The sequence below is a fragment of the Orycteropus afer genome, unplaced genomic scaffold (genome assembly GCF_000298275.1).
Source record: "Orycteropus afer afer isolate SDZICR_OR568_19922 unplaced genomic scaffold, OryAfe1.0 scaffold00150, whole genome shotgun sequence".
Taxonomy (NCBI): domain Eukaryota; kingdom Metazoa; phylum Chordata; class Mammalia; order Tubulidentata; family Orycteropodidae; genus Orycteropus; species Orycteropus afer.
The window spans coordinates 722586-747407 of NW_006921737.1; the positions used below are offsets into that span (position 1 = coordinate 722586).

Below are 24822 nucleotides of genomic sequence, written 5' to 3' on the forward strand. Positions count from 1 at the left end.
CCGTATGTCTCCTTTTTTTTGGTATTTTCACGCAAATTCTTCTGCTAATTGGGGTTTAGTCCAATTCTGTATCCTTCCCTTCAAGGCTCAGGGGTCCACGACTATCTTCTGTGTCTGTGTTAATTGGTTTCCCTTTTCTTCATTGGAGAGGGTCTGTGCAATCCTTCTGCCTAGTCCGCCATCTTGCTGGAACTCTTCATTATTCTTTAATGTTGCATAGAATTCAATTGTGTTTATATACCATAGTTTCTTTATCCACTCATCTGTTGATGGGCACTTAGGCTGCTTCCATCTCTTTGCTAGAGAATACTGTTGCAATGGACAGCATATATAATATGCATATATCTATTCGTGTCCCAGCTCTCACTTCTTTAGGATATATACCTAGTAGTGGGATTACTATGTCAAATAGTATTTCTTTTTCCAACTTTTTAAGGGAGGACCCTACTGTTTTCCACAGTGGTTGTACCACTTTACAGTCCCACCAGCAATGTATGAGAGTTCCAAACTTTCCACATCCTTGCCAGCATTTGTTTTCTCTTTTGTTCAACTTTGTCATTATTAATGTTTTTCCACACGAACCAAAGTTTATTAAAGAGTAAGGAGAGGGGAGGGGCTCACAAGGGAAAGGTGGAGAGGGGCCTTCCAATTTCTCTGAACTCTGCTATTATTTGGGTGAGATACCTCATTGTTGTTTTGAGTTGCATCTCTCTAATGGCTCATGATCATGAGCATTTCTGCATGTGTTTTTTTGCCCCCTGCATAGCTTCTTTGATGAGGTATCTGGTTCATGTTCTCTGCCTGTTTTTTAATTGGACTGTTTGTCTTTTCTGTTGAAGTTTTCTATAAATTTTGGAGCTTAGTCCCTTGTTGGATATGTTGTTGTCAAATATTTTCCCGGATCTGTAGGTTCTCTTTTTACTTTTTGGAGAAGTCTTTTGATGCACACAAGAATTTAATTTTTAGAAGATCCCAGTTACCTAGTTTATCTTCTGCTGTTTGTGCATTTTTGGTTATGTTTGATAGTCTATTCATGCCATAAATTAGGGCCCTTAACTTTGTCCCTATTTTTTCTTTGATGAACCTTATAGTTTTAGGTTTTACATTTAGGTATTTGATTCATTTTGAGTTAGCTTTTGTGTATAGTGTGAATTATGGATCTTGTTTCATTTTTCTGCAAATAAATACCCACTTTTGTCAGCATCATTTGTTAAAGAGAGTTTCTCTTCTCCATTTAATGGGTTTCAGTCCTTTGTCAAAGATCAGCTATCCATAAGCAGATGGATCTGTTTCCAGATTTTCAATTCTTTTCCACTGGTCTGTATGATGTCGTTGTACCAATATCAGGCTGTTTTGACTACTGTGGCTATATGGCAGGTTTAGAGGTTTTGAGATCAGGGAGTATGAGACCTCCTACTTTGTCCTTCTTCAGTAGTGCTTTGCTTATCCAAGGTCTCTTTCCTCTCCATATAAAATTAGTCATTAGTTTTTTCATGTCTTTAAAGAAAGCTGATGGAATCTGGATCAGGATTTCACTGAATCTATAGATTGTTTTGGGTAGCAGTGACATTTTCACAATGTTCATTCCTCCTATCCATACGCATGGTATGGTGTTTCATTTATGTAGGTCTCTTATACTTTATTGTAGTAGTGTTTTGTGGTTTTCTTTGTATAGACCTTTTGTGTCCCTGGTACGATTTATTCCTAAGTATTTTATCTTTTTGGTAGCCATTGTAAATGATACTGTTTTCCTTATTTCCTTTTCAGAGATCTCTTCGTTGATGTAGAGGAATCCAACTGATTTCTGTATGCTGATCTTGTATCTTGCCACTTTGCTGAATCTTTCAATTAGTTCTATTAGTTTTCTTGCTGAGTCTCTGGTATTTCTATGCATAGGATCATATCATCTGCAAATAGGTATACTTTTATTTCTTTCTTAACAATGTGGATACCTTTTATTTCCCTTTCTTGTCTTACTGCCCTGGCTAGGACTTGACTCAACGGCAATTGAGTTTGTTAATTTTTTTGAGGACTTCCAATACGATGTGGAATAGAAGTGGTAACAGAAGGCATCCTTGTCTGGTTCCCACTCGTAAAGTGAATGCTTTCAGTATTTTTCTGTTGAGAAGAATGGTAGCTGTTGGTTTTGCATATTTACCCTTTATTATGTTGAATTATTTCCCGTCTATTCCTATTTTGCTGAGAATTTTTATCAGGAATGGTGTTGGACTTTATCAAATGTCTTTTTTGTATCAATTGTTATGATCATGTGGTTCTTTTCTTTTATTGATATGATGGACTACCTTGATTATTTTTGTAATGCTGAATCACTCTTGCATATCTGGTATGAATCCCACTTTGTCATGCTGTATTATTTTTTTGATACAGTGTTGGTTTCTATTGGCTAAGATTTTGTTGAACAATTTTGCATCTATATTCATGAAAGATACAAGTCTGTGATTTTCCTTTTCATATTTTTCCTTGTTTTGTAATTTTCCTTTGCCTGATTTTGGTATCAGGGTTATGTTTGCTTCATAAAATGAATTTGGGAATACTTAATCCTTCTTTTCTATGTTCTGGAATAGTTTGTGGAGGACTGATGTCAGCTCTCCTCCAAATGACTGATAGACTTCTCTAGTGAAGCCATCAAGGCCAGGACTTTTTTGTTGTTGTTGGTAGTTTTTTATGACCTGTTCATCTTCTCCTTTTGTTATAGGTCTGTTCAAATTTTCTACCTCAGTGTGTTAGTTTAAGTAAGAAGTGTGTTCTAGAAATCTACCTATTTCTTCTAGGTTTTCAAATTTGCTGGAGTATAGTTTTTCATAGTATCCTGATATTATCCTTTTTATTTTGGTTGGTTCTGTTGTGATGCCACCCATCTCATTTCTTATTCATATTATCTGCAACTTTTCCTTTTAAATTGCCAATGGTTTGTCCATTTTATTAATCTTTTCACAGAATCAATTTCTAGTTTTAACGATTCTTTTGATTGTTTTTCTGTTTCATTTATTTCTGCTCAAATCTTCATTATTTCCTTTGTTTTGGTGAGTATAGCTTTTTTGCTCCTCTTTTTCTAATTGTTGGACATGTTGGGTTAAGGTGTTGATTTTGGCTTTTTCTTTTTTTTTTTGAAATTGCCTCTTCTAAGGAAGGTTGGGCAATCTACTTCCATAGTGTTACTGCCTCAGAAACCCAAGGAGGGATCGCTATGCATTGGGGCCAACTTGACAGCACATAACAATAACAACAACATATACTTTATATAAGTGGGTTCATACAGTATTTGCTCTTTTGTGTCTAACTTATTCCCTCTGAACTGATGCCAAAAAAAAAAAAAAAGAAAAAAAATTTAAACTATCATGAGCCATTCTTTTTCTTTTAAATTTAGACTTAAGCCTAAAATATCACTGCAGATAAATTTCTTTGCTTTGAAAGTTTTATTTTCCAAGTTTCTTATGTGTGCTATAAAGAATAATTAATGTAATGAAAAAAATAACTATTGTGTACAAATTATTTAGGATTTATTATCAATCTAAAATCAACAACAGGAAGACCACAGGGGAAAAAGGTCAAATACATGAAAACAGAACAACACACTGCTTAAGAACCACTGGACAGAAGAAATAAAGTGTGAAATAAAATAATTTTCTTTTTAGAAACAAACAAGAATGAAAATACAACATTAAAACCTTTGGGACACAAAGCAGTATTCAGAGGTCAATTTAAAGCAATTAATGCACACACCATAAAAGAAGAAAGAACCCAAATCAGTATCTTAATCCAATAACTCCAACAATTAGAAAAAAAGTAACAAAAGAAGTCTTTAGTTTCCAGAATAAAGAAAATAATAAAGATCAATTCAGAAATAAATGAGGGAGAAAAGAGAAAAGCAATAGAAAACATCAGTAAGACTAGAAGCTGGTTCTTTGAAAAGATTAACAAAATTGACAAACCACTGGCAAATCACAAATAGGAAATGAAATGGGTGACACCACAACAGAACCAACCAAAACAAAAAGGATAATAACAGAATACTATGAAGAACTGTACTCCAAACAAATTAAAAAACCTAGAAGAAATGGACAAATTTCTAGAAACACAAGATCTACCTAAGCTAGCACAGACTGAGGTAGAAAATTTGAACAGATCCCTAACAAAGGAAGAATTTGAGCAGATCATAAAAATCACTACTCACACACACACACAAAAAGTCCTGGCCCAGATGGCTTCACTGGAGGATTCTATCAAGTGTTCAGAAAAGAGGTGACACCTATCTTACTCAAGCTGTTCCAGAACATAGAAAAGGATGGCATACTCCCAAATTCAGTCTATGAAGCAAGCATAACCCTGATAACAAAACCAGGCAAATAAAGCAGTAAAAAGGAAAACTACAGACCAATATCCCTCATGAATACAGATGCAAAAATCTTCAACAAAATTCTAGCCAATACTGTATCAAAAATTAATACACCATGACCAAGTGGGATTCATAGTGGCTAAAGCACTTGACTGCTAACCAGAAGGCTGGCGGTTCAAACCCACCAGCCACTCCTCGGAAGGAAGGTTGGGCAATCCTACTTCCGTAGTGATACTGCCTCGGAAACCCAAGGAGGGGTCGCTATGAGTCGGGGGCGACTCGACGGCAAATAACAACAAATAACAACAACGCAAGGATGGTTCAACATTAGAAAATCACATCAATAAAACAAAGGAAAAGAACATGATTGTATCAGTTGATACAGAAAAGGCATTTAATAAAATCCAGTACTCATTCCTGATAAAAAACGTCAGCAAAATAGAAATAGAAGGGAAATACTTCAACATAATAAAGAGGATATAGCCAAAACCATCAGCCAACATTATTCTCAATGGTGAGAAACTCAAAGCATTCCCTTTGCAAACAGGAACCGGACAAGGATGCCCTCTATCATTGCTATTCAATATTCCATTGCAAGTCTTAGCCAGGGAAATGAGGCAAGAAAGAGAAAGAAAAGGCATCCATACAAACTGGCAAAGAAGAAGTAAAACTATCTCTATTTGCAGATGACATGATACTCTACATAGAAAACCCAAAAGACTCTTTCTTCTCTTTTTTGATGTGTGTATTTATTGCTATAAAATGCCCTCTGATCACTGCTTGTGTTGTTCCCAAAGATTCTGGTATGTTGTGTTTTCATTCTCATCTGATTCAAGGAAGTTTTAAATTTATTTCTTCTATTACCCAGTAATTTTTTCAAAAAAAGAGTATTATTCAGTCTCCACATGTTCATTTCTTTTCCTTAATCTCCCTACTGTACCCAAGAATGAAAATACAACATATTAAAACCTTTGGGACACAATGAAAGCAGTATTCAGAGGTCAATTTAAAGCAACTGATTTTTAATTTTATAGTATTTAATCTGAGAAGATATTTTGCCGTATTTCTATGTTTTAAAATTTATTGAGGCTGGTTTTGTGGCCTAACATATGGTCTATTCTGGAAAATGTTTCATGTGCTCTGGAAAAGAACATATATTGTCCTATTGTGGGATAAAGTGTTCTCTATATGTCTATAAGGTCAAGTTGATTGTATTGTTTAGTTTTTCTTTTTGCTGATGAGTTTCTTTCTGGTTGTTCTATTTTTCATTGAAGAAAGTAGCATATTAAAGTCTCCCACTACTACTGTGGAGTCATCTATTTCTTGTTTCAATTCTGCTAAAGTTTGATTTATATATTTTGGGGCTCTTTCACTGGGTGTGTAGATATTTATTATGGTTATGTCCTCTTGTTCAATTGATCTTTTAATCATCATATAATGTCCTTCCTTGTTTCTTATGCTTTTTGTCTTAAGGTCTATTTTATCAGAAATTAATACTGCCACTCCTGTTTTTGAATGCCATTTGCTTTTTTTTCCCTCCAACTTTTGACTGTTAGTCTACTTCTGTCTGTGTGTCTGAGGTGTGTCTCTTGTAGACAGCATATTGCTGGGTCATGTTTTCCCATCTGTTCTGCAACTTTCTTGTCTCTTGATTGGTGCATTTAATCCATTTATATTCAGTGTAATTATCAACAAGTATGAATTTATTGCTGTCATTTGGTTATGTGTTTCTTGTGGTATTGCTGATTTCTTTGTTCCATATAATTTTCAGTTACAGGCTTAATATCTTTAACAAAAGACTGTGCAGCCACATCCCTCATGGAATATTCTAGGATACGGGTCATTAGTTTGTACAAGAGAATTTTCCATATCTTTAAGTTTTAATTTCATTTTGCACAGTTCATCTTTAAATCCATCTCTTTCCTCTCACATTTTAATGTAAGCAGCAAGGAGAAACCATTTAAGATCTTGCTTAGAAATCTCCACAACCAGATATCCAAATTCATTACTTACAATTTCTACCTTCCACCAAACATCTGAACAAAATTGAGACAAGTTCTTTGCCAGTGCTTAAAACACATTACCCTTCTTCCATTGTCCAACTGCATGTTCATCAGTTTCTTTTAAAGCCTCACCAGAAGCATATTTAACATCCACATTTCTAGCAACATTCTGCTGCCGGTGCCACACATATTCTTTACGATAGAGACTTTCTCTATAGCTCTCCTTACTTCTTTTTAAGCCTTCACGAGGATTGCCTTTGATGTCCATAATTCTACCAACAGTCTTTTCAGGGCAATCTAGGCTTTTACTATTTTAGCTTCTTTTCTTCTTGTTTAATCGTGTTAATTTTTTTTTTTTTTTTTTAAGGTTTTTACTACTATATACCTTAAAACTCTTCCAGCTTCCACCCATTTCAAAAAACCAAACTCACTGCCATCGAGTCAGATCTGACTCATAGCAACCCCGCCTTGGGTTTCCAAGGCAGTATCACTACAGAAGTAGATTGCCCAACCTTCCTTCCAAGGAGTGGCTGGTGGGTTTGAACCCCCAGCCTTCTGGTTAGCAGTCATATGCCGTAGGCACTACACTACCAGAGCTCACCTTCCACCCATTACCCAAATCCAAAACTGCTTCTACGTTTTTGGTAACGTTAGAGCAGTACCTTGCTCTTCTGATACCAAATTCTGTCTTGGTTATCTAGTGCTGCTATACAGAAATACCACAAGAAATTTATTTTCTCACAGTTTAGGAGGCTAGAAACCTTAATTCAGGGTGCCAGCTCTACGGGAAGACTTTCTCCATCAGCTCTGGAGGAAGGTCCTTGTCTCTCGGAGATTCTATTCCAGGGCACTTCATGTGCCTTGATATCTTTCTTCTCCCATCTCTCTGCATGCTTGCTTTCCTAATCTCTTGTATCTCAAAAGAGATTGACACAAAACATACCCTACACCAATCCTGTCTCATTAACATAAAAAAACCAACCCATTCCCAAATGGGATGGTAACTACAGGCAGCGAGGTTAGGATTTACAACACATATTTTTTGGGAAACATAATTCAATCCATAACAGGCCATAAATTTGGTACCAAACTGTACTTTCTAACAGTAAATACCATACAAATTTATAGGTGTATGGTTCACCAACTCACCTATTCTTTACCACTTCAAGAATCATGGCCGAAACACAAGATTTAGGAGGGACTAGATTCTGAAGAAATTTTGAGCCTTGGAGGAGCTGAAGGTCCTTAAAGTTCTTCACAACTGAAGTCTTTAAAAAGTCAAACACCTAAGGTAAATAAAGAAACAGAAAAATGAAATGAAAATGACAATTCACTCTATTGTAGTTTAACCATCTGTGTATAGGCCTTCCTTAAAAGAGAAAAGGGCTAAAATATCATCCACAACCAAAAAACACGTATGAGAAAAAAAGGCAAAAGTTTTTTATTTTTAAACTTTCAACTAACCTATTCTCATTAATTAATTTCAACTTGATGAGGGACAATTTTTTGAACAGCTACAACATAATGAAACTGTTACAGTTTTATCCAGATAAACTTTGTTATTTGTTGGTACATACCCATTAAACTTCCATTCTTGGTACCTGGGCTGTGTGATGTGTTTCTGCTCTTATTCACACATCACCTGGCTGACACAGTAGGAAATGGAAGTATAAATCAAGTACCTGAAGAAGTCTCTCAGCAGCTCTCAGAACAATGAGGGACTACACAGTTTACAAGAATTTGGTAGGACAGGGCAGAATTGTTTAGGAAAGGATAATAACAAAAATAGGCTCTTATACTCCTTTTTAACAACTACGAAAAGAACCAAAAAATAATTAATAAATACCTGTTCCTCAAATCTTTGTATTCTTGTTACAGAGAGCAGGAGAGCAGTGGTGAAGGGACATAAGTTCTTATTGGGATCTCCTTGCTGTCCTGTCTAAGGTAGATAAAACAGAAAACTATTACTTAAATTTTAAAAGTATAATAGAGCCTACTGGAGAATAGATCAGAGACATAAATGTAAGAGCTAAATTCATAAAACTTTTAGAAGAAAATATAGCAGAAAATCTCCAAGACCTTAGGGTAGGCAAAGATTTCTTAGATTTAACACCAAAAACACAACCCATAAGAAAAAAAATTGGTAAATTAGACTTTATCAAAATTTAAAATATTTGTCCTTCAGAAAATACCATTATGGAAAGAAAGAGAAAAAAAAAAGGCACAGACTAGGAAGAAATATTTGCTAATTACATACCTAATAAATTATTTGTATCCAGAAGATATAAAAAAATTATTACAATTCAATTCAAAGAGACAAACAATGCAATCAAAAATGGGCAAATGATTTTAATAGATCATTTCACCAAAGATGTTCAAAGAAATAATGTTTAATTATCATTGGCCATTCAAGAAATGCAAATTAAATCTCGTGAGACACCATTTCACAACAACTAGAATGGATCTCAGAACCTTTGTAGCACAGTGATTGAAGTGCTTGGCTGACAATTAAAAGGTCTATGGTTTGAACCTACCAGCACCTCTGCAGGAGAAAGATATAGCAGTTTGCTCCTGCAAAGATTACAGCCTTGGAAACCCTATAGGTTGCTATGAGTTGGAATCAACTCAATGGCAGTGGTTTGGTTTTCTTTTTGTTGGAATGAATAAAAAAGAAAAGAAAAAAGAAGAGACAATAACTAATGTGAACAAGGATATGGAGAAACAAGAACCCTCATAAATTGCTGGTGGAAATATAAAATGATATAGCCACTTTGGAAAAGTTGGGCAGTTTCTTAAAAATTTAAACATAAATTACACATGGCCTACAGTATCTACCCGAGAGAAATAAAAATTATGTCCACACAAACACCTGCATGCAAATATTCATAGCAGCATTATTCATTACCGCCAAAAAGCAGTAACAACACAAATATCCAACAACTGGTGAATACCTAAATAAACTGATATATCCATACAACAGAATATTTATTATTTATTATTATAATATTTATTATTATTATAATATTTATATTTATTTGCCAATAAAAAAAGAAGGAAATACAATATGCCACAACATAGCTGAGTCTCTCAAAAAAACATCATGAAAAAAGCCATACACAAAAGACTACTTGTATAATTCCATTTATATGAAATGTCTGTTGCTGTTGTTGTTTGTTGTCAAGTCGGATCCGACTCACAGCAACCCCTCCTTGGGTTTCCAAGGCAGTATCACTACGGAAGTAGATTGCCCAACCTTCCTTCCAAGGAGTGGCTGGTGGGTTTAAACAGCTAGCCTTCTGGTTAGCAATCAAGTGCCTTAGGCACTATGCCACCAGACCTCCCATGAAATGTCTAGAAAAGGTAAATCTAGAGACAGAAAATAGATTAGTGGTTGCTTGGGCCTGGGGGTGGAAATAGAGATTAACTTATATGGGAATGAGAGATACTACAGAGTGAAGAAATGTTCTAAAATTGGATCATGGTAATGGTTGCATAAGTAGGTAAACTTATGAAAAATTACGGACTTGTACACTTAAAACAGGTGTTTTTGATATGTAAATTATAACATAAACAAATTTAAAAAACAGGACCTTGAGGCCTAGAGGAGAAGATACCAGAGTACCAAAAAAATTAATAAAGCAATAAATATAAAATTTCAAAATTAATGAAAAAGGAAACCAACAAACAAAAAGAAAATAGTAGAGCAGATAAAAATAATCCAAAGCTGGTTCGCTAAAAAGACCAATAAAATAGTTACTATGAGGCTAAGGAGAAAGAAGAATGGACAGATACCGAGAAGACAAAGGAGCTTTCAGATCATGGTCTTTAAATACTCTCTCACAAAAGGGATCCAGGTCTCTTTGGAGAAATGGCTGATATCAGCATGGGACAAGAAAAGCATAAGGTGAATCTTAGATATCTTATGCCATAAATGTGCTCAAAGACAAATGAGGTCATGCCAAAAGCACACATAAGCCAACTTGAAAGATTCAATTGGCCAAATCTGGGTCACTCTGAGCCTCAAACAAAATGTGGACATTTCAAAAACAACTGGACTAGACTCTTCAAACAATTCAATGGAAAAAAAAAACTAACTCAAACTAACTGAAAGATACTAGTGAGAGAGAACAACCAAATATAATGCACTAAGTCTGATTAGATCCTGGCCCAGGAGAAAAAAGAGCTATAAGAGACATTTTGTGAACAACTGGGAAAATTTGAGTATAGACTATCAATTAGCTGGTATTATGGAATTACTGTTCATTTTTCTAGGGGTGACAATAGCATTGTGGTAGTACATTCTTATTTTTAGGAGATTTATATTGACATAATTCAGGAGTTGTAATGTCATGATTTCTGTAACTTACTTTTAGGGAAAAAAAATGTATGTGGGGAAAAAAAAGTGTATGTGAAAGAAGGTGAGATAAGATTGCTCAGTCTTCCTTCTGAGGAGCATCTGGTGGGTTTGAACCGCCAGCCTTCTGGTTAGCAGACAAATGCTTTAGGCACTATGCCACCAGAGCTCCTCAAATGTGACAGTGTTAGTAATTGATGAATCTAGGTAAAGGGTATATAGGTATTCATTATGCTTGTGTTTTAACTTTTCTGTGGGTTAAAAATTTCAAAATAAAAAGTTAGAGGGAAAAATAGGTCCTTTATCTCTATACTACTTTTCTTTACAAGTACTTCTTTAAAAGTATTCAAAATACTTCTGATTTTTATTTAACTACTTTAGAAATATTCAGTGAGGAATAGCTTAACCTCACAAAACCTCAAGATATACTACTAGAAATAGACAATATCCCCAATCCATTAATCGGGAAATGGGGGTCAACGTTCAAGGCCCCATTGATAGTAGCAGAGATAAGAGCAGAATTCGAGTTTCCTGCTGAATAGTCCCACTCCAGTCATTACTTGGCATATGAAAGGCTACAGTTCAAACATTCCTATGTTTCACAAAAAGATGCTGGATCACATTAAGAATTTGGAGCTACCTTTAAGTGTTTCAGGAGTTCCCTGCCTAGGTCTCGGTCCAGTTTGATGGCAAATACAATGTGCAGAATAATGGTGCCTTCCACATGACGAAGTTCACCTGATGGCACGGTAATAAGATCCAACAGCCTAAATAATTCAACAGAAAGATATGAGCTATAGTTTGAGCAAGAAACAACAGTGTGGGTGCTCAGAAGAACAAGTGGACCAACTCAAGCTGAACTCACACAATCACTGAAGGCAGGAAGTAGATACTCTATAGTCATTGTTTCTATTTCTTTACCTCATATTTTCTTCCCAGTCAAATCCAATTCAACCAGAATCTGTTCTCTCGAACCTTCATACCACAAACACTGTTCTTGTAAGGGTCACAAATAACCTCCACAATCGAGTCCTATTTTAATTAACATCTCAGCAGATTTGATACAAGTTACCACTTCTTTCTTGAAATATTTTCTTATTTTGCCTTCCAGGGGTTTGTTGTTGGCCTCTTCTCATTTTTTTGGATGGCTTGTCCTCTTCCGTCACTTGACCTTTAAATGCTGCAATGTCCCTGAACTCAGTCTTTGGCGCCTTTCTCTTCTCTCCACTCTCCCTAGGCATCCTCATCGGATCACATGACTTTAAATCTCTCTCCCTACAACTCTAGACTGCCTACTCAACACTGCCATATGGGATGCAAATATACATCTCAAACTTAATGTGGTCAAAACTGAGCTTATTATTTTCCCCAAAACTCTGCTATTCTCTCAGCCTTTCCTAACTCATTATATAGGACCACCTTCTTAATTGCTCAAGTCAACTAATTAGGAGTCATTCTAGATTAGGAGCAGTAGAGTGCACTAGGGTACCATGGACTCTTCAGCCAAAGTTTGCCTGGATTCAAACTGGCTGTATAACCTTGGGAAATTCCTTAACTTCTTTGTGACTTGGTTTACTCATCCATACATACGAGAGAGGCAAAACTGGGTTGCTGTCAGGTTTAAAGTGCTTAGGATAGCACCTGGCATGAGTAAACACCTTAAGAAATGCTTTTTTAAAAAATCTTAATTCTTCTTTTGCTTTTATTAGCCCCACTCCCTATTTCCACTTTATCAACAAATCCTGTTGTCTCTATCTCTAAAAGATACTTCAAATTACCCACTTCTCTCCATCTTCTTACTGCCAACCTAATTCAAGTCATCCTCATCTATTACTTAGATTATTATAACATCCTCGTAACTGGTCTCTCTCTCTTACTTTTGCCTCCCCCCTCCCAATCCACTGGCCACACAACAGAAGAAATAACCTTTAAACATGGATCAGATTTCACTAGATTGTTTAAAGACTTCCATTGGCTTTCCATCTGACTAGCAATAAAGTTCAAACTCTTTAACATGATTTATAAAGTCCGAGGTGATCTGGCCCTACCTATATCTCTGTTTGTGTCTTGGATTACCACACTCTCTCCTATTATATGTGGCCTTTTTGTTTCTCAGATATGTCATGCTTGTGTCCTGTCTTTATACTAGCTATTCCCCTAACCTGGAATGTTCTCTTCTCTATTTATAGTCTCAGTTAAAATAGCATCTTCCCAGAGAAGTTTCTCCTGACTACCCAATCTACATAACTATGCTGTCAGTATCACAGCACCCATTTAAATTATCTGCATAGCTCGTTCCACTGTAATATTTTTCTTTACTTGTTTAGTTTTCTGTTTTCTTCACACTAAAATTTAAGCTCCGTTGAGAGCAGGGACCTTGTCTGATGGGTTCCTCATTGTTTCCCCAAGTCTAAATAGTTTCTGGCACAGAGTAGACACTTAATAAATAGCTTTTAAACTTGCAACTTACAGTTGCTATTTACCTGGATTGGTGCAAATGAAAATGCTAAAGAGGTTACACCACTAATATTAACTTTATACCTGAGCAGTGAGGAAATAATGAGGGAAACTCTGTGATGAAGCGAAAGTAGGGGATAAAAAGGAAGATAACAATTAAGTAACTACATGTAATGGTAAGATGAATTTGTAAAGACGATCTGTATTTCTACACTACATTACTCACTCATCACCACTTTGTTCTTCATTTTGCTGCTTGTCTAGCTCATTGAAGAAGGCTATGATTCCTTCCAAAACCCTTTTTCTGCTTCCCTGAGAAAAAATAAAAATAGGTTAAGGTTTCCCCAACAAAGGCAAGATAACCAAGTTGAATTTAAAGTATTTTTACCTTAGAGGATTCTCAAGTACAAATTTAAATAGATAAACAGCCATTACCTAAAGTTACACTAAGAATGTATAGAACACTTTCATGTTGAAACTGGGTTTAAAATATCTTAGTGTTAGACTTCAAGGGGCCTATATTCCCCCTTTTCTGAGATCTTTATTCCTTTTATTACCACTTGCTGAAAGTGAAGATGATTAGAAGCCCTTACTGATGAGGATTAAAGACTACAGTCTGCAGTATGGATTACACCTCAACATAAAGAAAATAAAAATCCTCACAACTGGATCTATAAGCAGCATCACAATAAATGGAGAAAAGATTGTCAAAGATTTCATTATTACTTGGTTCCACAATGGAACACCAATGGAAGCAGTAGACAAGAAATCAGACCTCGTATTGGACTGGGCAAATGTGCTGCAAAACCAAAATAAAAAAAACCTCCTCTTTAAAGTGAAGGGTAAAGATGTCTCTTTGAAGAGTAAGGTGTGCCTAACCCAAGCCATGGTTTTTTTCAATTGCCTCATATGCGTGTGAAAGCTGGACAATTAATAAGAAGACCAAGGAGGAGTTGATACTTTTGAGTTGTGGTGTTGGTGAAGAATGCTGAAAGTACCACAGACTGTCAAAAGATTAAACAAATCTGTCCTGGAAGAAGTGCAGCCAGAAGGCTCCTTGGAAGCAAGAATGGCCAGACTTTGCCTCACCCTCTTTGGTCACGTTGTCAGAAGGGACCATTCCCTGGAGAAGAATATTATGCTTGGTGAAGTGGAGGGTCAGCAAAAAAGGGGAAGACTCTCAACAAGGTGGCTTGACACAGTGACTACACTGCTGAGGTCAGGTATAGCAAGGATTGTGAGGCTGGTGTAGGGCTGGGCAGTGTTTCATTCTGCTATACAAAGGGCCAATATGAGTAAGAGCCAACTCGATGGCACCTAACAACAACAACCACAACAAAGTATGGTAGCTCAAGAGAAAATGTTTATTTTCCTTGGCTAAGGTGCATGACCTTTTTATTAGATCAACTCACCATACATAAAATGAAAGCATCTATACTGTAGTATATATATCAAAAGTATGAGTAAACTGAATGGCCCTAACTGGTCATTCCACTACAGTTAAATAAAAATAATTTTTTAGTTATACCTTTGAGGAGAGAACCAGGAGCTGATAGACCAAAGGTGGTATTTCTTGAAGATTCAATTTGGAGAACATCTTCAACACTTTTTCCATCACAAATTCCACCTCTTCTGCTGTCAGAGGGACATCCCTGTGGATCAAAGATTCTAAAGGCTACAAAAACCCAGAGCCTTTGCTGTCAAGTCCATTCTGACTCACAGCGACCCTACAGGACAGAGTAGAACTGCCCCATAGGGTTTCCAAGGCTGTAAATCTTTATGAAAACAGACTGCCTCATCTTTCTCCCATGGAGTAGCTGGTGGCTTTGAACTTCTGACCTTCTGGTTAGGAGTCAAATGCTTTAACCACTGCACTACCAGGGATTTTTGTTTTTAGAAGTACAATTTGGGATTCACAGTGGTTGAAATTTCATTAAAATTTTTTAAAGAAATAAAATTTGGGCATAGAGAATAAGAGATATTAGTATACTAAAACTGTCTCTTTTGATTTCTAACAAAGATTCTTTTAAGGGAGACCAATAACCTTACCTAAAGAAAGTGATCATGGAAATAAATCATAAAGCTATAATTTAAATAATTAAAGCCAAAAAGAGGAGGAAAGCCCGTAGCAGAAAACAAGGCAGCAATACTCTTACTCGTGGAAGAGTGGTGTTTAGCTCGTTCTGTTTCAATTTCTAACAGGTAAGCTCACAAAGCCAGATATAAAGTGAAAAAGAAATGATGATGCTTACTTGAACATAGAAGTGAGTTGGATCACATACTGCTGATCCCATCTGGTTTAAGAAAATGACAAAGAATATGAAAGTCTATTTCATTTTCATTTACTTAAATATTACTCTGTAAAATCAGTAAGCTGAAAAAAAAATATGGGCCATTGATTTTGCATCAGTGGGACACACAATAAAAGAGCCATTTATAACAATGAAATAGTTATAAACAATGATAGTTTTTACCTATCAGACTGGCAAAACAAGTCTGATGATATCCAATGTTAGGGAGATTACAGGGAAACAAATGTTCTTCTCTTCACATACTATTATAGGGAGTGTACACTAACATAACCCTTCTGGGAAGACAAGCTAGTAATATTTATTAACTTTAAAAAGGCACATAATCACAGGCCCACCCAACTCACTAGCAGAAATATATCCCATGAACATGTTTGTACAAAGTCACCCAAACACGTAAGGATGTTCATTGCAATATATTTTGCAACAGCAAAAATTGGAAACCACCAAAGAATCCAACAACTGAAGATTATCCAAATAATATAACAGACTATTACAGAGCACTAAAAAGAATATTATAGTTTTATATGCTGATAGGAACAGATGTGTTAAATTAAAAAGCAGAAAATATACTGCAATGTGAATTAAAAACAAATAAATGGATAAATATACACATGCTAATACACACCTAAAATTATTTATGGAAGAAATCTCAAAAACCATAAACAGAGTTAATCTCTGGTTTAGATAATCCCGGGTATTCCTTTCTGGCTCTTTTTAATATATCCAAGTATGATAACCATGTTGTTATTGTTGTTGTTATTATGTGCCGTTGAGTCGGACACGACTCATAGTGACCCCTCCTTGGGTTTCTGAGGCAGCATCACTATGGAAGTAGACTGCCCAACCTTCCTTCCAAGGAGTGGCTGGTGGGTTTGAAACATATTCTCTTATTTCACTGATTATATAAGAACGTTTCATCTTCTATGTATTTCTTTATACATACCATTTTTAATGGCTATAAATTTCATGGAGTGGCTCTACCTTAACTTTCAAAGATGACATACTATAATTTATATGGGGTCGCTATGAGTCGGGGCCGACTCGACAGCAAACAACAACAACAACAACAATTATTGTATGCTTAAGTTGCTTACAAATTTCTGTGTAGAACACGTTCATGTATGAAGCTTTTCTTTATTTTCTTTGGGTAGTTTCCCAAGAATTCAATTACTGGTTAAAGGAGACAAAAACCACTTGCATTTCTGCCATACAGCAATCCCTCATAGACAGCCAGACATGGTGGGAGACAGATTCAACAGATCTGCTGACTCAGGACCATAGTATTGGGGGACACCAGACTCAACTGGCACAACAAAATACATAAAAATCTTGTTCCACAAATTACATTGGTGGGTAGTGACTGGGGTCTTAAAAGCTTTCAAGTGGCCATCTAAGATGGAGCTAATGGTCTCCTATCATCGGAAGCGAAGAAGAGTGCAAAAAACCAAGAGCATTTGGAAACAATCAGCCCTAGAACATGATGGACCTTGAGACCGAAGAACTAGATGGTGCCCGGCTACCAATGCCAACCACTCAGAAAGGGATCAAAACTGGAGATTCTGGATAGAGTGGGAGGAAAAACATGGAACAAAATCCAGAAACACAATAATGACCAGAACTACTGGTAGGATGGAATCTGGTGGCACCCCCAAAACTATGGTCCTGGGATACACTTCAGGCCTGGGATAAAACTCACTCCCAAGGGCTGGCTCTCAGCCTAATAATAAATAAGACATACACGTAGACCATTCAATTCAGGGTGATGCACTCACATACTCTACAGAGATACATCCCTTGGAGCAGTCGGCCATGGGGCAACAAAGGGGCAACATTCACACAGAGGAAAGGCAGTACACACAGGAGTACATAACTAAGAAGGGCACGGAGGGTGGTTTACTGGGAAGGGAGAGGAGAAGAGTGGGTTAGGGTTGGTGATGGTAACTGAGGAGTGAAACCAAATGTACACTAAATGTTGAATTTTAAAAAAATTCTGCTCGGTAAATCTACATCAAAAGGACAATAAAATAAAAAATAAATTTTAATATATTTTGTGTATACATAATCTATATATAAAGATATATAGATGTTGTAGCAGGATGACTTTCCTGGAGGAAGTTAAGGATGATGGGATTCCAAATAATGCTTAAAGGTCTAAATTGCTTTGTCAAGATGGAAAATCAAGTAAATAAAAATTCTAAGTCTTAAAGCAGAGAACAGAGTAAATCCCCTCTTTCTCAAAAATTCATCATAGACTAAAAGGCCTTACAGTGGTGCATTACAAACAATAAAATAGACTGAAATCTTGAGATATAAATTCCAGAAATAAATGGTAGCTCTATTTTTGGCCACTCATGGTCCCGAGAAAGTTCTCTACATTAATAAGACTCACCTGCCAGAACAGAGAGTGTTAATCAACTGCTTCCTACACTCTTCCCCACTCAGTTCACCTAGAAATGCAAAACAAACTGAGAAACAGATCTGATTAAAGTGAACAGGGAAAGAACCATGAAAATGATAAGAAAATTACCTTTTCCATAAGTCAGATTTTCCTTTTTGGTACCAAGGGCAGTGAGAATAACAGGTAGTAACTCCAAAGATTTTCCATTCACTAGGCTGCCCTCTCTGATAGCATTAATAAACTCATTGGCTAATTCAGCCAATAATGGTCCTGGAAAATTATGAGCCTAAAAGTTCATGAATAAAATATTAAGCAGAAATTCAGATGCCTGATATCTCTTCCCAAGAAATAAACTCTTTTGCTGAATTGATGCTGAAACCCAGAACTAGCCATTTAAGGGATTCATGGAATCATTTTTTTGGTATATATTAATAATTGTAGAAGACTTCAAAGGTCATAATCCTCCATTACTATACATTAATATCTCAAATATGCTAACCCTTCAGAGAAATACATGTCTATGATACTAGAAATCTTAATGTAAACATCTAGGTGGTATATGGTCCATCCATCAAGTTTTTGTTTTTAAACAAGAGCTGTTGCTCATAACAGGAAATATGCCAGGTTTTGCACATGTACTTTTTATTCCCTTAACAAATTATAAACCCCAAAAAATCTACTCCCCCAAATTTTTCCCTTCTTTCTTACCTCCAGCATCAATAATCCTATGATCTCAGATGCTACTTCTTTCTGCAAATCCCCTGATTCCACCAACTGGATACAAAATGTGTATACCTTATGTCTCCTAAGGGCTCCAGCTTCCTCAGAGCAGGGAGAACCTATTGTTTAAACAGGTAGTATAGAAATAAAGGAAAAAAAGAAATCTTACAAAGCTGAAGGGCAACTAAGAAAAATAGACTTGTAGTTTAATAAAGAAAGAGAATGATTAAATTACTAGTTACTGATTACTCTAGTGTTTATCAAGAGGTCCAATGGTACAGTGGTTAAAGTGCTTGGCTGCTAACCAAAAGGTAAGTGGTTCAAATCAACCAACTGCTCCATGGGAGAAAGAAGTGACAGTATACTTCTGTAAAGATTTACAGCCTTGGAAATCCTACGGAGTAGTTCTAGTCTGTCCTAATAGATATATGTCAGAATCAACTTGAGGGCAGTGGGTAGTTTATCAGGAGCCCTGGTGACACAGTAGTTAAGCGCTCAGCTGCTAACCAAAAGGTCGAGAATTTGAACCTACCAGCCACTCCATAAAGATGTACAGCCCTGGAAACCCTATGGTGCAGTTCTACTCTGCCCTATAGGGTCGCTATGACTCAGAATCAACTTGATGGCAATGGGTTTAGTTTGGTTTATAGTGTTTTTCACAGCAATATCTATGGGCTTTGAAAAAATGCCTAATTTAGCAACAGTAAAGATACTAAAACGTCATCTTTTCTTTTTTCACCTATTTCATTGATTTGTTTTAATAATTACATAGTAAAAGAGGAGGGAACGCCTGGTTACACAAATGGTTAAGCACTTGGCTGCCAACCAAAGTTTGAACCAAGGCTTAGAACCAGTTTGAACCAGGTCAGTCATGGCCAATGCAGCAAAATCATAATATTCAAAACTGTAATATGTGGGTATAGTGGAATGATAACTGGAACAGGAAAAGCTATGGGTCAAAGCTTTGGAAAGTGTGGTAGTTAAGGTTATGTGTCAACTTAGCTGGGCCTGGTTTTGAGTGGCTGGGCAGCTGGATATAGTTATTCCCCACAATGAGACTGGTAAGTAACTCCATGGTGGAATCTACTGGAGCAGCTGATTAGCTGCCCTAAGGATGTGGTCTGCTTCCAGTATGTAAGAAGTATTGAGAAAGGTCTCTGCAGCTTTTTGGCATGCTTGGACCCTGCATGTAGCTGAATCTTCATTCAGCAGCCTGTCATGTTTCCTGTCAATCTTGGGACTGTCTCTGGACTTGAACTAGTGGCCTGCCATGTAGTTTGATAATCTTGGGACTGTGCCATTTTATTTGTTGACTTTGGGTTTGTCAGCTTCAGCAGCCAGCAGCTGCCTGAGTTAAGAAAAACCTCTAGCTTCAGTGGGCTGGAAACAAGAGGCAGAGCTGAAGCCCAGGGTGGAGGGGTTTTCACACAGCCCCTAGAGCTGGCACTTTGAACTTGGATGTCTACCCTAAATTGTTTAAGACGTCTTACCTAAATTGTAAGATAATAAATCCCTGTCTGTTTAAGCCACCCATTTGTGGTATCTTCTGTTAGAGTGGCACTTGTTGTTGTTGTTATGTGCCGTGGAGTCGGACCCGACTCATAGCGACCCCTCCTTGGTTTTCTGAGGCAGTATCACTATGGAAGTAGATCGCCCCATCTTCGTTCCGAGGAGCAGCTCGTGGGTTTGAACTGCCAGCCTTCTGATTAGCAGTCAAGTGCCTTAGGCAATAGAGAACTAAAACAGAATGGGAGACTAGGAAGACGCACAGTGACCATTTCAGGAACCTGATATTGGAGAGTTGTTTTTTGTCAGGACTATGGAGAGTGACACACATTCAAAGCACCGTGATTGGGTAAAAGCACTGCTGCTTCCAACTCAGCCAGTCAGGAGATTTGTTTGTTCTGCAACAGACACGCTGTCCTTGTTATCTAAGACAAAGGTTAAGTTTCTAGCAGGGCATGGACCTGTACTTCTTCCAGTTCTGGTTATCATTCCAGTATACTCACATTTTACAAATTTGAGTCTGTTCTGGTTTTGCCTCATTGGCCATGACTGAACTGGAAAGAACCAGCTTCTGTAAAGAAGCAGCTTTACAGAACAAAGGCCTGGTGATCTGCTTCCATAAAGATTATACCTAAGAAAACCTTATGGGGCAGTTCTGATTTGTCATACTATGGGGCACTATGAGTCCAAACTGATTTGATGGCACTCAACGACAATAACCCAAATTGGTTATCCATTCATCTGTTGTGTGATGGGCACTTAGATGTTTCTGTCTTTTTGCTATACTCAACAGTGCTGAAATGAGTTTCATTCACTCACTGTCATCGAGTCAGATCCAACTCATAGCGACCCCTTCTTGGGTTTCCGAGGCAAAGCACTATGGAAGTAGACAGATTGCCCAATCTTGCTTTTATTCATGTCCTGGATATCACCTCTGTAAGATATATTTCTAATAGCAGGATGCTGGATAAAATTTTATTTCTATTTCCAACATTTTAAAGAAGTGCTATAGTTCTGGTAGCATAGTGCCTAAGGCATTTGAATGCTAACCAGAAGGCTGGCGGTGCAAGCCCTCCAGCCGCTCCTTGGAAGGAAGGTTGGGCAATCTACTTCTGTAGTAATACTGCCTCAGAAACCCAAGGAAGGGTCGCTATGAGTCAAATCCCACTCCACGGCAGTGGGTATACTGTTTTCCACAGTGGTTGTACCATTTTATACTCCCACCAGCAGTGTGAGTTTCAATCTCTCCACAACCTTGCCAGCATTGTTGTCTTTTGTCCTGGTGAACTTAGCTATTATTGCTGGGGTGAGATGATATCTCATTGGTTGTTTTGACTTGTATCTCTCTAATTGGATCATGAAACCACTGACTTTATGGTTAGTAGGCAAATGCTTTCACCAATACACCACCAGAGCTCTTTGTCATTAAAAAGTTGTCATCAAGTCAATTCTGACTCATAGTGACCCTAAGGACAGAGTAGAACTGCCTCATAGGGTTTCTAAGGCTGTAAATCTTTATGGAAGCAGACTGCCTCATCTTTCTCCCACAGAGCAGCTGGCAGGTTCAAACCACCAACCTTTTGATTAGCAGCAGCCCAATGCTTTAACCACCAGAGATCCTTTCTTGGCATTAGTCATCAGGAAAATGCAAATCCAAATCACAATGAGATACTACTTCATACCTACTAGGATGGCTATTTGTTTTAAGAAAAACAGAAAAAGTGCTGGCAAGGATATGGAGAAATCAGAACTCTCTTCAATTACTGATGAGAATGTAAAATGGTGCAGCTGCTGAGGAAAACAAGTGGTGGTAATTCAAAAAGCAAAAGTAACATATGATCCAGCAATTCCACTCCTAAGTATATGCTCAAAAGACTTCAAAGTGGACACTCAAATAGATACCTGTGTACCAGTGCTCACTGCAGCACTATTCAGAACAGTGAAAATGTGGAAACAATCTTAACTGTTCGTCAACAAATGACTGAACAAAAGAAAGCTGGTATATTGACAAAATGGAATATTATTCAGCTATTAACAGAAATGAAGTTATGATGCATGCTATGACATGGATGAATCTTGAAAACATGCTGTATGAATGAGTCAAATACAAAAGGACAAATATGATACAATTCCACTTATATAAATATTTAGAACAGGCAAATAGAGACAAAAGTCTATTTGTAGTTATCAAGAGCTGGAGAGAGAAAGAAATGGGGAGTTACTTACTGCTTAAAGGGTACTGAGTTTGTTGAGAGTGATAAAAAAAAAATTTGAAAATGGATAAGGATGATGGTGTTATAACATAATGAATGTAATTAATGAATTAAGTGAATTGTAAAAATGGTGATGGCAAGTTTTTGTTACATACATTTGACCACAGTAGGGGAAAAAAAAGAAATTCTGGAGTTGAAAAGTACAATAACTCAACTGAAAACTCACAAGAAGGACTCAACAGCATATGTGGCCTACAAGAAGAATGAATGAATGAAAATGATGATTGGTAAATTGAGATTATTCAGCCTGAGGGACAGAAAGAAAAAGAGTGAAGAAAAATGAACAGAGCCTCACAGACATGTAGGACAACATTGAACATTATCAACATATACACAAGGGGAGTACTAGAAGGAGAGGAAAGAGAGAAGGCAACAGAAAAAAATATTTGCAGAAATAATGACCTAAAATGTCCCATATTTCATCAAAAAATGAACCTATGCCTCAACAGCAAAGGAATTAACAATCCAATTGAGAAATTGGCAGAAGACATGAATAGACACTTCACCAAGGAGGATATTCAGATATATTCTAATATATGAAGAGATGCTCATGATCACTGGCCATCAGACAGATGCAATCAAAACAAGAAGATACTGTCTCACCCCAGCACAGATGGCAAGGTTCAATGAGACAGAAAATAAGAAATGCTGGCAGGGATGTGGAGAGATTGGGACTCTCATACACTGCTGGTGGGACTGTGAGTTGATACAACCACTGTGGAAAGCAGTACGGTGATTCCTCAGAAAAGCTGGAATTGGAGATACCATTTGACCCAGCAATCCCATTATTAGGTATATATCCTAGAGAGGTGAGAGCAAGGACAGGAACAGATATATGCATACCCATATTCATCACAGACTATTTACAAAAGCAAAAAGATGGAAACAACCTATGTGCCCATCAGCGGAAGAATGGGTGACCAAACTATGATACATACACACAATGGAATGTTATGTAGCACTAAAGAATAATGTAGAGTCTGCAAAACACCACAAAATATGGATGAACTTGAAGGATATTATGCTGAGTGAAATAAATCAATCACAGGACAAACATAGAATTAGTTCATTGTTGTGGAAGGTCAAGGAAAGATTTATATATGAGGGGAAACTTTCTTTGTTGGTTGCCAGGGGTGGGAGGGGAGGAGAGGGGACACTGAAAAAAAAAAAAAAGCACTGACCCATGTCACTTTAGTTTTGTGTATTTCACTGTACACAAATTATATTTCAATAAAATGTATTTTTAAAAAAATGAACCTACATATCCAAAAAGCTCAGTGAACTCCAAGTAGGACAAAATCAAAGAGATTGTACACCAAGACACACCATCATCAAACTGTCAAAAGACAGAGACTGTTTGTTGAAAGCAGCAAGAGAGAAGCAATTTGTCATATATAAGAGAATCACAATGATATTAATAACTTATTTCCCCCAAAAAATCACAGAAGCCAGAAGGAAAGGGGATGATGGACTCAAAGCACTTAACTAAAAAGACTGTGACCCAAGAATTCCAGCAAACTATCCTTCAAAAATGAAGAAGAAATTCCTAGATAAACAAAAAATGAAAGAATGTGTTCCTAATACTAACAGGGGGTCAGTCCTTCAAACTGACATGAAAAAACACCACACAATAACTTGAATTCACATAAGAAATAAAGAGTGCCAGTAAAGATAGCTACATAGGAAAATATAAGACAGTACATCTATTTTTGGTTTGTTATTCTTTTTTTTTCTCCTATCTGATGTAAATGCCACCAGAGTGTCTTTTTTTTTTTTTTAAATTTGGTATCTGATGTAAAAGAAAGAAGACTTACATTACTAAAACTAGAAATAAAAGGAGGACCTTATTAACCACCTTAGAGAAATAAAAGAGACAACTGTATGCTATGAACAATTGTATGCCAATAAATTAGATAACCTAGATAATAAAATGGGCAAGTTTCTAGAAAGACACAAACTATAAAAACTGACTCATGAAGAAACATCTGAATAAATTTATAACAAGAGACTGAATTAGTAATCAAAACACTTCCCATAAAGAAAAGCCCAGGACCTTCTGTCTTCACTGGTGAATTCACCAAACATTTAAAAAAGAATGAATGCCAATTTTCCACAAAATCTTCCAAAATATAAAAGAAGAAATACTTCCTAACTCATTCTTTGAGATCAGTATTACCCTCAGACCGAAGCTAAAGATAAAAACATTGTAAGAAAACTGTAAATCAATATCCCTTATGAATATAAATGCAAAAATCCTCAAGAGAATTTTAGCAAACTGAATTCAGCAACATACCATAAGGATTATACACCATAGCCAAGTGAGATTTATCCCAGGAATATAAGGCTGATTCAACATAAGAAATCAATCAAGGTGATAACTGTTGTTGTTGTTGTGTGCCTTCGAGTCGGACCCAACTCATAGCGACCCCTCCTTGGGTTTCC

The 24822-nt window shown here is 36.7% G+C and overlaps 1 protein-coding gene across 1 annotated transcript in view; it reads right to left on the reverse strand.

The window, feature by feature from the left end:
• Positions 1 to 24822, reverse strand: part of FANCI (FA complementation group I) — a 141555-nt gene that overhangs the window by 93171 nt on the left and 23562 nt on the right. Inside the window, exons 3-11 of the mRNA XM_007946090.1 lie at positions 18590 to 18720; positions 18011 to 18167; positions 17873 to 17930; positions 15424 to 15465; positions 14700 to 14823; positions 13398 to 13483; positions 11355 to 11481; positions 8207 to 8299; positions 7510 to 7646 (exon numbers count right to left, since the gene is read on the reverse strand). Coding sequence (XP_007944281.1) covers positions 7510 to 7646; positions 8207 to 8299; positions 11355 to 11481; positions 13398 to 13483; positions 14700 to 14823; positions 15424 to 15465; positions 17873 to 17930; positions 18011 to 18167; positions 18590 to 18720 — 955 coding nt within the window. The remainder of the gene's footprint in view (positions 1 to 7509; positions 7647 to 8206; positions 8300 to 11354; positions 11482 to 13397; positions 13484 to 14699; positions 14824 to 15423; positions 15466 to 17872; positions 17931 to 18010; positions 18168 to 18589; positions 18721 to 24822) is intronic.